This window comes from Geotrypetes seraphini, chromosome 1, assembly GCF_902459505.1.
Source record: "Geotrypetes seraphini chromosome 1, aGeoSer1.1, whole genome shotgun sequence".
In the NCBI taxonomy this organism is placed as follows: Eukaryota; Metazoa; Chordata; class Amphibia; order Gymnophiona; family Dermophiidae; genus Geotrypetes; species Geotrypetes seraphini.
Genome location: NC_047084.1, coordinates 389122174 through 389135458, shown reverse-complemented (window position 1 = coordinate 389135458; position 13285 = coordinate 389122174). Strand labels below are relative to the sequence as shown.

Below are 13285 nucleotides of genomic sequence, written 5' to 3'. Positions count from 1 at the left end.
AAACAAAACATTGCACCAAAGGAAATGGGATATATATAGAGGGAAGGTGCCTGCTCTAGCCAGAGGCAGTGTGTCTTCAACACTGCTGACCATAGAGGCAAGATTAGTAGGCTGCTGGAGGAGGCGAAAGTGAGAGATGCCAGGCTATGGGAAGGGGAAAAGGAAAGGAAGACAGAAAGAGATGCAAGACTGGTGGATTGGGAAGTAGCCAAAGGGCCCAAATGACACATCTAAAAGTGAATTAGATAGTTCTGGAAAACATGCTTCCCCCTGAATTGTGTGGGATTCAATTACACTTTTTAGTTAAAAAAAATTTTTTTTTACGAGTACATTGCACACAATCTGCCTGATTTTCAGCACTATTTAACTGGCCAGGAACAGCTATCCACGAATATTCAGTAGAACATAGCCAGTTAATTCCATTGAATATTTGCATTAGCAGCTAGCAGTTATTGACTATGTCACACCAATCTCCATTAACTGACTGGCTAAGTTTAGTGGCCAGACAGACCCACATAAGTAGTAGGTCAAACTTTGGCTATTATAAGTTAGCCGGTCAGCCATTGAATATCAGTTTAACTGACTGTTTCTAGTGGCAAACCCCCACCAACATTGAATTTCCAGGTTCACTGTTGACTGCGGGAGATAGAAGGGCTACCTCCTGTGGCCTGAATATTGGGCCCTATGAGGCTAATGTTCAGCCAGTCTTCTCGAGATAGAATATTCAATCCCAATTTACATGAGCTAAATGTCCAGTCTGAAGTTAAATGGGAAAAGTTGTAAAGCTATCACAAAGTTATCTGTTAAAACTTTAGGGCTATGATTTGGCTAGCCTGAATTACCCGGGTACCTTTGGTTGATTGCTACTAAATATTAGTTCTAATCAGCCAATGTGAAACTGCACATAGGAATTCTCCCAGGTAAAATCTGTGCAGGCAACAATTTGCCTGGAGAAAATGTGGCCAGTGAGCAAGAGTGGTAAGTGGGGGTATAGGAATTTGAATGTTAGCTGGGGAAACCTTTTGAATATGTTGCTCTTGCAATCACTTATTTTCATGGATGGAATTTTGTTTCTTTGTGTCGCTGCATTTTACCAGCTAAGACAGTTCAGCATTTTTGGAGTGCTTTTTTAAAAAAAATACAGTAAAACCTTGGTTTGCGAGCATAATTCGTTCCAGAAGCATGCATGGAATCCAAAGTACTCGTATCAAAGCAAATTTCCCCATAGGAAATAATGGAAACTCAGATGATTCATTCCACAACCCAAAAACTTTAATACAAAATACTATACGTACTCGTATTGCAAGACCTCGCTCGTTTAGAACAGTCACTACACTCCTGCAGCGTCAAAGAGAGAACCATCGGCTCAGTTGTGATGTGTGCATACTGTGTGTACTTGTATTGCAAGACATTGCTTGTATATCAAGTTAAAATTTAATAAAATGTTTTCCTTGTCTTGCAAAACGCTTACAGACCAATGTTTTATTGTATCTTAGCTACTGTGGCTGTTGCTCAGCAAGATTATGTACTGTATAAACATTAATGCCACAGTCAGTATATTACTATTGATGTATCATCACTGTGCTGTCCAGCTTCTCTTTATTGTAAACTGCATAGAACCGAGAGGTACTGCGGTTTAAAAATAAAAATGTATTATTATTATTATTACCGTACTACTACTAATCATTTATATAGCACTACTAGACATATACTACATTGTTCACATTATATAGTGGGCTCACAATATTATCTTTTTTAGAATGTGACTTTTTGCTATTTTGTCATTTTCAAGGATGAGTTTATTGTAACTGTTTTTAATTTACTGTGCATTATAAAATGTAATTTTTCACAAGCATCTCAAGTTTGCATTTGTAAAAGAACCTGATTTCAAAAAATAAAATGTGTACCTCTTTAATCAGCCTTGTTTATTTTGAATTACAATTGTTCTACAAAAGGTAAGAGCATAAAGGCTAGAGCCCAGTGTACACTGAACGTCCTAAATCAATGGATGAGTTCAACAAGAAGTCTACAAGCTTTCAGAAAGTCACAGAGGCATTGGACAATGAAAATTAGGAGGCCCCAGAGTCAACTCAGCATTAGCCAGTTTACCTATGCTAATGCGAACAGATTAGCTGGTTAATGTTTCCACACCCATTCTCCACCCAAGGCATATCCCTCCCATAAATATTTTTTTTTGTAAAAACCCACATGGTTAGTGTACAGAAAAGGGGATATTACCACAAATGTTTAACATGTTTTGCATAACTTCATTCAACTCAATCCGTAGAACACAACTACCCAATCAGATTTTCACTTTTTGTCTTCTCTGGCTGGCCTGCTGGCAAATCTACGAACCAGTCAAAGAGAGGGCATTCTATCTTGTAACCCTCTCTGATAATCTCCAGGACCTAGCTGATCATTGTCTGTTCCCAGGCCTCCAAATAGTCCAAGAGCTGATATCAGGTCTTCAGAGGGATGGCATGAAGGTTGGCTGGCACTGTGGAGCAGGAACCTGAACCTTGGTTTCTCTGGTTCCTGGAAAATTTCTGTCTGAAACATTGAAAAGCTCTCTGGGTAGAGGCTCCTGATGAGAGCACCGAGACCCTTGAAAGGATCCCTGGCTCTGACTTCTAGCTGCTCGGGGTCCGCTGTCAGGTAAAGATTGTGGTCGGCGATCTTGTACACTGGCCATAAGATCATCTAGGCCCTTGCCAAACAGCATCTGTCTCCTGAATGGGAGCCTGCTCAGCATCGCTTTAGAGGTCGAATCACCTGTCCATTGCCTGATCCAAAGCATAAGATAGGCGGAAATCAAAATAACTCTGATTACAGTGGTTCGCGAATCGCAGACTCACTAATTCAAGGTATTCTCTGACCGCCTCTTCCTGTACTAAATTCAGGCTACACCAATCAGGAGCTGCGAGTCAAAGCAGCTCATGATTGGTGTAGCCTGACTTTAGTAACAGGAAGAGGCGGTCGGAGCATACCACAAGTGATTTTGCACCCACCGGCACCTCTCCTGCCTTTTAACCATATTCATCGTTTTTTAAAATTCACGGGGGTTCCTGAAACGGAACCCCTGCAAATTTGAGGGGGAGTACTGTATATCATAGAGTGCATCCACTATGTAGTCAACTCCAGCTAATACCAACTGTGGCAGAGGCTCAGCCTCTGCCAGGTCCTAATTTCATAGCCTGGAATGTCAGGCATATGCAATGAAGAAGGCCGCAGCTGCAGCCTTAATCCCTAAGGCCAGGGCCTCAAACTGCCTCCTGAGGACCATATCCACTCTGCGATCCATGGATCATGTAAAACCACACCACCCTCACTTGGTAGGAAAGTTTGTCTGGTCACCTGGGCTACCAGGGAATCCACCTTTGGCATAGCAAACATTTGCTGAAATTCCTGATCCATGGCATACAGTTTAGCCATGGTTTAAACCACTCTCAGGGAACCTTTGGGTGTCTCCCTAGGCTCTGTGACTAGCATCCTAATGTCTGGGTGCCACGGAAAGACATGAGTTGAGCCTGGAGCCTGCTTAGAAGAGAACACTGGGAGGGTGAGGTTTGTAGAGGGTTTATCTTCAGTTCTCAAAGGGACTCAGTATTGAGCTCCAGCAAAGCAGAGGACTTAAAAAGTAGGCAAATGGAGGGATCCACACCCTGGTCAATGGACGATACCGCCTCCTGGATTCTCCCATTAGGAAAGACTCACTTTGGGACAGTAAAGGGATTAAATTTAACCCCTTGTCCTCTTGAGTCCCTATCCAATAGATCATCGGACTCCAGAATAGGCTCCGCTTTCAGTGAAGAAGTGCTCTGAAGGGCCTGCGCACTGGTCTGCTCGCCAGCAGACCTGACCGGTAGAGTTCTGCCTTGTGTATAAGCCTGCACAGCAAGTCAAACAATATACAGGCTACAAGAAGGCTGACAATATGATAAAATTTACCTCAAACTCAAAATTTTTGTTGTGTGGAAAAACCTGCGTTAAAAAAGAGATGGTCTACTATCGCAGCCGTTTTGATACCGAATCTAAAAACCCAAGCCTTTCTTAAGAAATCACGCATGCATATAAGATTGGCGGACAGCAGCGAAAATTGCCTACATTTGCATGTAATGCTCATCACTGATGGGCACATGCACAGAAAAATGGCGTAACCCCCCCCCCCCCACTGCACTATTGGATGAATGGAAGGGAGAGGAGGGGAGAAGCAACATCGACTTTTTTCAATCGTGCATAAAACATGTCTTTCTTTTTAAAAAACTTACTATAATTCAGGTAAATCTTGTAATTTGTTTTTAATGTAAAATTTAATGAAGACCCACAGCCAGAAATACACAAGAAAAGGGTATCATACATGCGCTCAAGAAGGAACGTCGGCTTTTAACAAGCGCACATGAAACATGCCTGTCTCTCCCCAAAACTCAAAAGAAGCATGATTTTACTACCCTCCACTACAAATATGTAGATACACATTTTTTTTCCATTAGCTACAGTCAAAACACAAGTGCTGGCACTGTAACGGCACCCTGGACTAGTTGCTGTTTTTTGTCACCAAAAGCCGACGCTGCTCTTTGAAAATGCCTCGGCAACTTTTAAGAATCCACCGGAGGGCTCATTTCAATGTTAAAGATCACATTTCAAAAATCGACTATTGCAACGCACTATTTAAAGGAATTGCCCAAAAAGAAATCCAACGTTTACAGATCGTTCAAAATGCTTCAATTAAACTCATAGGAAAAGCTAAAAAATTTGACCATGTGACACCACTACTTAAGGAAGCGCATTGGCTTCCAGTTGCACACCCCATAACTTATAAATTAAGTCTACTGACTTTTAAATCTCTTCTCTATAAAACTCCCACCTTTATTCATAGACTATTGATTCCCTATACTTCTCCAAGATTACTCAGGTCTACTGACCAACATCTATTAATAGTTCCCTCACTTAAAACCATAAATACACGGCAGCAATTTATTCTCTCCGTCACAGCCCCCCCAAATTTGGAATTTACTCCCAATTCACGTACGTGAAGAACTTAAACTAGATAGATTCAAGAGCAAGTTAAAATGCTTTCTTTTTAAAGATGCATTTGACAACTAGAAAATTAGATTAAGTGCATCAACTGAAGCTTAGTTCTTAATATCCTTGAAGCTTACTGCTTTCCCCTTGCCTATTGTTTTTCCCCTTACTCGTCTTATTTACTATCATTAACTTGTATTTCTTTCCCCATTTTTTCCTTTTGTATCATATGTTTTGTCAAGTCAGTTGTATTTATTTGGTTTGTTTCCCCTCGATTCCTGTAATTTACTATTTTATTGCTTTGTACATCGCTTAGAATTTTGAATAACCGATTAATCAAATCGATAATAAACTTGAAACTTGAGACTGCTAGAAACCTTGCTAACGACAGAGATGATCCGTTTTGATAATCCACTGCTAAAATGCATGCAGGCTAAACCGCCGGAGAACAGTTTAGTGACGGCATTAAAGTTTTGAGAATCTTGCCCTCAATGTGAGGTTTCTGAGCTCTAAAGAGCAAATCTCCAAATGGAAAAAACTCTATTGCTCAATAAACTAGGTATATACCTCTTCAGAAAAGCTTTTATAAGGTATTAACCACACATCATCATCAGGTTTACACGTGTGTATGTGTTTAGTGAACGTAAATTAAGTGGAAACAAGAGCTAGGACTCTTGGCCTTAGGGCCAAGAATTCCTTCCTTCGCTTCTAGCTCTTGGGGCTACTTTTTTGGTTAAATTTCCAGCAAAATGTTATATTACCTATCAGAGTAAGAATTTCCTTTTTTTTGAGCCCAAACAGCTTTTAGATTTTATTGGACCAAAAGAAAGGTTGGAATCTTAGTCCAATGATAAATGACCTACCATCCGGCTGTAGTTAGGGTTACCTAGGCCGTTACTTTAGTAAGAGTTATATTTCTAATTGTGAAAATTTCCTTTCTTGATCCCTAAAATTGTGGACTAAATATTAGTTAATGTTTTCATTACATCTGATTGTATAATTAGGTGATTTCTTTTTGTTTGCTTGCTTGATTGTTTCCGATCTTTTTCAAGTTATGTATGCTTGATTAAATTTAAAAGGTTATAAATTAAAAAAAAAAAAAATTAAGTGGAAACAAATCAAATATTAATTTAATCTATATATCTTTCAAAATGGCAATGATCTCAATAAAGTTCACAGTAACAGCCCCCACGATAGTCAGCCAGGACAAAAAGCAATAGTGGCGATTGCATAGGATAATTCAAAACACTTGGCTTAATAGTTCAAAAATACTTAGCTTTATAAAATGAACCATCTCTGTTCAATATTCATGGCGTCCCAGTCCAACAAATATAAAGTTTCTCTCCTTATTTGAAGACGCCAAAGCCTCGGTTCAACTCAGCTTGGTTTCAGGAATCACCAAACAAATCAGCAAAAGATGCAAAATGCCAAAAAAAAAATCACCTTTACTCATCCCTGGCTAAAGAGAATCTGTGCTCAAGCTCTTGAACAAATCAAGGAAGTGAGCAAGTACTGGGCCTGGAACCCTCAACTCCACAAATCTTCAGCAGACTGGCTGTACAAGTCCCTGAAGGATACACCTGCCAGCTGCAGATTAAATGTTTTCTCCTCTCCAAGCAGGCACAGAAGTCCTTGAAGCTGCATAAGAACATAAGAACATAAGAACATAAGAACATAAGAACATAAGCAATGCCTCTGCTGGGTCAGACCAGAGGTCCATCGTGCCCAGCAGTCCGCACACGCGGTGGCCCAACAGGTCCAGGACCTGTGCAGTAATCCTCTATCTATACCCTTCTATCCCCTTTTCCAGCAGGAAAATGTCCAATCCTTTCTTAAACCCCTGTACTGTACTCTGCCCTATTACGCCCTCTGGAAGCGCATTCCAGGTGTCCACCACTCGTTGGGTAAAGAAGAACTTCCTAGCATTCGTTTTAAATCTGTCCCCTTTCAACTTTTCCAAGTGTCCTCTTGTTCTTTTATTTTTCGAAAGTTTGAAGAATCTGTCCTTCTCTACTCTCTCTATGCCCTTCATGATCTTATAAGTCTCTATCATATCCCCTCTAAGTCTCCTCTTCTCCAGGGAAAAGAGACCCAGTTTCTCCAATCTCTCAGCGTATGAGAGGTTTTCCATCCCTTTTATCAAGCGTGTCGCTCTCCTCTGAACCCTCTCGAGTAACGCCATATCCTTCCTAAGGTACGGAGACCAATATTGGACGCAGTATTCCAGATGCGGGCGCACCATCGCCCGATACAATGGCAGGATAACTTCTTTTGTCCTTGTTGTAATACCCTTCTTGATTATGCCTAGCATTCTATTTGCTTTCTTAGCGGCTGTTGCGCACTGTGCCGTCGGCTTCATTGTCATGTCCACCATTACCCCCAAGTCCCTTTCTTGGTTGCTCTCATTCAATAATATCCCTCCCATCGTATAGTTGTACCTCGGGTTTCTGTTTCCAACATGCAATACTTTACATTTCTCAACGTTGAACTTCATCTGCCATCTCGCCGCCCATTCCCCCAATTTGTTCAAGTCCCTTTGCAATTCTTCACATTCCTCTTTAGTCCCAGCTCCACTAAATAGTTTTGTATCGTCCGCAAATTTTATTATCTCACACTTCGTGCCTGTTTCTAGATCATTTATGAATATATTAAATAACAGCGGCCCGAGCACTGAGCCCTGCGGAACACCACTCGTGACCCTCATCCAGTCCGAGTAGTGGCCTTTCACCCCTACCCTCTGTTTCCTACCCGCCAACCAGTTTCTGATCCATCTATGTACGTCTCCGTCCACTCCATGGTTCTTCAGTTTCCGGAGTAGACGTTCGTGAGGCACCTTGTCAAAGGCTTTTTGGAAATCAAGGTATATAATGTCTATGGGGTCTCCTCTGTCCATCCGTTTGTTAATACCTTCGAAGAAGTGCAATAAGTTCGTTAGGCACGATCTCCCCCTGCAGAAACCATGTTGGGTTGTTTTCAAAAGTTCGTTTCTTTCCAGATGTTCATCGATGTGTTCTTTAATCAGTGTTTCCGCCAGTTTCCCCGGAACCGAGGTCAAACTCACTGGTCTGTAGTTTCCCGGGTCACCTCTTGATCCCTTTTTAAAGATGGGCGTGACATTGGCTATCTTCCAATCCTCCGGGATCATGCCTGTTTTCAAGGATAGGTTGCAAATTTGCTGCAGTAGTTTCGCTATCTCCTCCTTTAATTCCTTCAGAACCCTGGGATGGATTCCGTCCGGACCCGGGGATTTGTCAGTTTTAAGTTTTTCTATCTGCCTATGTACATCATCAAGGCTCACTTCCATGGATGTTAATTTTTCTGCTTGATTTCCATTGAAGATTTGTTCAGGTTCCGGTATGTAGGTTGTGTCTTCGTTTGTAAATACAGACGAGAAGAACATGTTGAGTCTTTCTGCGACTTCTTTCTCCTCCTTCACCGCTCCCTTCTTGTCTCCTTCGTCCAGCGGTCCCACCTCCTCCCTAGCTGGCTGTTTCCCTTTAACATATCTGAAGAACGGTTTGAAATTTCGTGCCTCCCTGGCTAGCCTCTCTTCATACTCTCTTTTGGCTTTTCGAACCACACGGTGACATTCTTTTTGATACTTCCTGTGCTCCTTATGGTTCCCTTCAGTTTTGTCCTTTTTCCATTTCCTGAATGAATTTTTCTTATTGCCTATCGCTTCCTTCACTATTTTAGTCATCCATACTGGGTCTTTTGTTCGACCCTTTTTGCACCCCTTTCTGAATCTGGGGATGTGCAGATTTTGTGCCTCGCTCACCGTGTCTTTGAAAAAAGACCAGGCATGTTCTACTGTTTGCCATTTTTTGGAAGTGTTCCTAAGTTTCTTCCTTACCATTTCCCTCATTGCTTCATAGTTTCCTTTCCTGAAGTTGAAAGATGTCGCTATGGTTCTCTTTCCGTTCGGTATGCCTACTTCAACCTTGAACTTGATCATATTATGATCACTGTTTCCCAACGGTCCCACTACTTTCACTTCCTTTGCAGGTCCCCTTAGTCCATTTAGGATTAAATCCAGAGTGGCATTTCCTCTCGTCGGTTCTCTAACAAGCTGCTCCATGAAGCAATCTTGTATAGCCTCCAGGAATTCTGTCTCCCTAGCGCATCTTGAGCTTCCAAGACTCCAGTCTATCCCAGGATAGTTGAAGTCTCCCATAACAACTGTGTAACCGCTTTTGCATTCTCGCTTCATCTCGGCATCCATTTCTTTATCGCTATCTCCGGTTTGCCCGGGTGGACGATAGTATAGGCCCATCTTTATTTCATGCCCTTTCCTACCCGGTATTTTAACCCATAGCGATTCCAGTTTGTTGATCATCTCCGCTGTGTCCATTCTTGTCGAATGTATGCTTTCTTTTACGTATAGGGCTATTCCTCCTCCTTTCTGACCTGACCTATCCCGGCGATAGAGCTTGTACCCCGGCAGTGCTGTATCCCATTTGTTTTCCTCATTCCACCACGTTTCAGAGATTCCAATGATGTCTATGTCCTCTGCATTGGCCATGGCTTCTAGTTCCCCTATTTTGTTACTTAAACTCCTTGCATTAGCATAAAAAACTGCAAATAAAGGAACCCGAAAACAATAAAGAAATAACCGTAATAGATCAGCAAGATATCTTCATATTTGCCTACAGAAGGAAGAACTGAAGAGGGCAGCAGACACCATGGAAAAGGAGAAGGAGCTGAACAGCTGCGATTGACATCTTCTGCAGTATGCTTGTGAGCATAGATAGACAGCCCTATGGTTCAGCTTACCATCCCTAATACACTTAAATTTGCATTGCAGTAAGATTAAGAAGAATTGACAGTGAAATGTTTAAAGAAAAGAACACTTTTAACGGCAAGGCATGGGCAATTCTAACGTGTATGAGCATGTGTGTTTTGTTTTATATAAGTTTCAGACACAATCCTTTTAACCAAAGAGCTATAAAGATCATGGAGCTTCTTTTTATAAACAAGTCCGTACAGAAGCAAACTGCTTTGCTAAAGAAAAAAATGGGTTGTTTTTTTTGCCATTCCCCCTCCATCTTGTAGTGGCACTACTGAATTTTTTAACCACTTTATGTATTCCTTTGGAAGGACCAGTACAAATTGTCATGCCAATAACGTTTTTGAATCTGACATTAAACACATGATTATAAAATCATTTTTACAGTGTATTTATATGTTAATTCAATTATACTTGTTAAAATCAGAACATATGAAAAGCTTATGAGGACAAGTTGTTCTGTTTAAAAACAGAGAATCCATTTCCCCTCCTGTTAAGTACAGAAGAAATCTAGGCAAAGCATCCATAACAAAAATCACTGGCTGTTTGGTGCAATATTACTTCAGCTTTTTTTTTCCTGTTTATCTAATCTAATCTAATCTAATCCTTAGTCTTGTATACCAGGTCATTCACCAAAGGGACTCGATCTAGTTAACAAAGACAAACTTTAAGAGATTGATAGGCAGCAAAAAACAGTAGAACAGTAAAAAACAATATACTTATTAACTAAGGATTTTATCAGTTATCTGTGAGATATTTCATAAACAGATACGTTTTTAGGGTTTTTCAAAGATGCATCAATGAAGAAAGAGTTCTAATATCTGTAGGAAGGTTATTCCAGATTTTCACCATTATGAATACCAATGAATGTGAAAATTTACCTAATGTTTTAATCCCTTTAATAGATGGAAATTGTAATTTATATTTGTGTATATATCTTGTAGACTGAATACGACATGAGTTAAAAGAAAGAGGAAACAATGGGGGAAAAAATCCCATATAGGCTCTTAAAAATAATATTTACACACTTAAACTGAACTCTCCAATACATCAGGAGCCAATGTAAAGCCCTCAATAATAGAAAGACATGATCGTATTTATTTTTATTAAAAATTATTTTGGCCGCCATATTCTAGATGAGTTGTAATCTCTTCAAATTACCTTTACTCAAACCAGCATAAAGAGAGTTGGCATAATCCAGATAAGCTAATATTATAGCCTGAACCAATACAGTGGGGGAAAATTTTCAAATTTTGGCCTATAACCACAGTATGTGTTGACAAAGGACACAAGTCCCTATTATGGAATACTACTTTGATCATTCCTGTAGTGACTGGACATACTGACCCTTTGTGACTGCTTTCTCCTACACAGCTTGGCTTTGTAGTCAGTCTGAAGCGTCACTATGTTTAATCACCATCTGAATCTCAGCTCTAGTCTCCTCCCATTCCTACTGCCCTTCCAAAGATCAAAATACGAGGGTGATATGACTGATGCAGGTTTACTGCATGATCAGTGACATCCTGAAAATACTTGGACTTGACCAGAAAAACACAGAGGTAATGCAAGGAAGGTGGGATTACTGTTTTTCAATTACCAGGGAGAGAAATGAGCAGCTACTGCAGAAGAGGTGTAAGACAACTCTGCATGAAATGCCCTGTCCACCACATCTCTCTCAAAATGCTACAGGATATGGAGACACACAGACCACCATAGCCTTCTGCCAGGAACAATATGCCACTGTGGTGCTCCTAGCTGAAATGATAGTACTTGGCCTCAGGAGTGCTCTGAAAACCCATTGCTAAAATGCCCTTTATTTCTGTGGTGTGATTAGATATGCACTCTGTACTAGGCCTGCTGAACGCCAGTTCAGCAAAAACAGCCTTCTGCTGCTGGAATTTGTATACAATCAGTAAAGTTTGACTTTTCCAGTCAAACTATTTATTATAATGAAATGACCAGCAGAAGAGAGAGCTGTTCACGTAAATGCTTATAGATGAGCTTCTATAGAATAAGTGGAAGATAGCCTGATTCAGGCTTGGGACCCAGGAGTACTGCCTAATCCTGTGTCATCTTTTCACAAACTTTATTTTTGCTTAATAATTAATTAAACTATACAGATAGAGGTACAGTCAGTCAGTTTTTGTACATCCAAAATGCCATGTGCTAAAGTATGCAGCCAGTCCTGGTTTTCTAACTTCCATGGCAGTACTATTTGATACTCATCTTGCTACATGTCTATAATGGAAACAAAACCAGAACTGGACCTTTATCTTCAAGAAATGGACTCTGGCTGCCATAAGATATCAGAATTTCATTCTAAAGATTCCTGTGTCTAGCCTCCCAGTCGAAGTTTTTCTCAACCCTTCCAGAACTGTTTTGTATGCTCCTTGGTGGTCAGGCAACAGGAATTGTGATCAGCTTCCAGCTAGAGCTGAGGTTCCGAGTGCCACTGAGGTGGTACATGTAACATTATGAGGAAGTCTAAGTTGCACTTTACTTGGGAACTGTCCAAAGGACAGTTCTGATCAGGCAGCAGTAGCCTACACCCATGGCTACTGAAGGTCCCTGCAGGACTTATGTCATGTGAGGGAACAATAATCTAAAACTGGAATGTACCGTAAAGCTCCATATTACAGCTGTCTGATAAAAGCCAAATGGTACAGTAAGAAGTAAAAAGGTTTTACAAAGTGGAATTATCAGAAATATAATTAAATAAAACTAACCCTGGCATCACCATTGAGTTTAGCATTTTAAAGCAGATCTATCTGCCTTTAAAACCATAATCAGCACCGAAAGTTCTTAGCTTGGCTTGTGCTTTCAGATCACTTCCTTAAATGGGTTCAACTGGTGCTCTCTGCCGCTTATCAGTGCACTCACATTGCTCCTTAAATGTCTGTGTTGAAGGGCTTAAGGCCAACTTCTGGTCTTTCTTCTGACACACTGAGCAGCAGGCTGTGAGGCCTCTCCCTTGACACATGGAACATGTCAGGACAAGCTGGCAGCAGTGTTGAGTGGAACAGAGTTTATACTGGTCCCATGCAACACCACAGTATTTACATTCTAAACAAAAGAAAACAAAAATCTTTGATCATGACTGTTAAATCATTTTCAGTTAAGACAAAATAATTCATAAATTTAAATAGACAAACTTACATATACAAATGCAGGTACACACTAGCCACTGGTTTTCAACACCCTCTCATATTTCCAGAATATCTGTATGACATATGGTATAACTGTGTGCACAATGCACTAATCTCCATGTATGCAGGTTTATCTCATGCATAGTCATAATGATCATAAGTGACAGCTTGAGCACCCCCAATATTGAGCAAACTCCATCAATGTGTCTAATGAGGGGCAATGTGATTTGAATTTAGCACCCCCTATCATTTTGAAAAGTTGATAATGGTTATCCTCAAAAGCAAACTAGTGAGGTGTGCCTCCAGGATAGGGCTGAAAACCAAAATCCAC

General features: G+C 40.6%; 1 protein-coding gene across 5 annotated transcripts in view; it reads right to left on the bottom strand.

Moving 5' to 3' along the window:
- The window catches only part of TSTD2 (thiosulfate sulfurtransferase like domain containing 2), a 99777-nt gene that overhangs the window by 9719 nt on the left and 76773 nt on the right, over positions 1-13285 (bottom strand). For 2 of the 5 annotated variants that reach the window (XR_004536673.1, XM_033917069.1), the window contains exon 10: positions 12689-12871. Coding sequence is in view for 4 of the 5 variants with exons in the window: in XM_033917069.1 (XP_033772960.1) it covers positions 12689-12871 (183 nt within the window). In the remaining variant the exon portion in view is untranslated. Of the gene's footprint in view, positions 1-9593; positions 12872-13285 lie in introns of those variants that run through there. The other 3 variants (XM_033917088.1, XM_033917080.1, XM_033917060.1) reach the window with 2 other exon arrangements.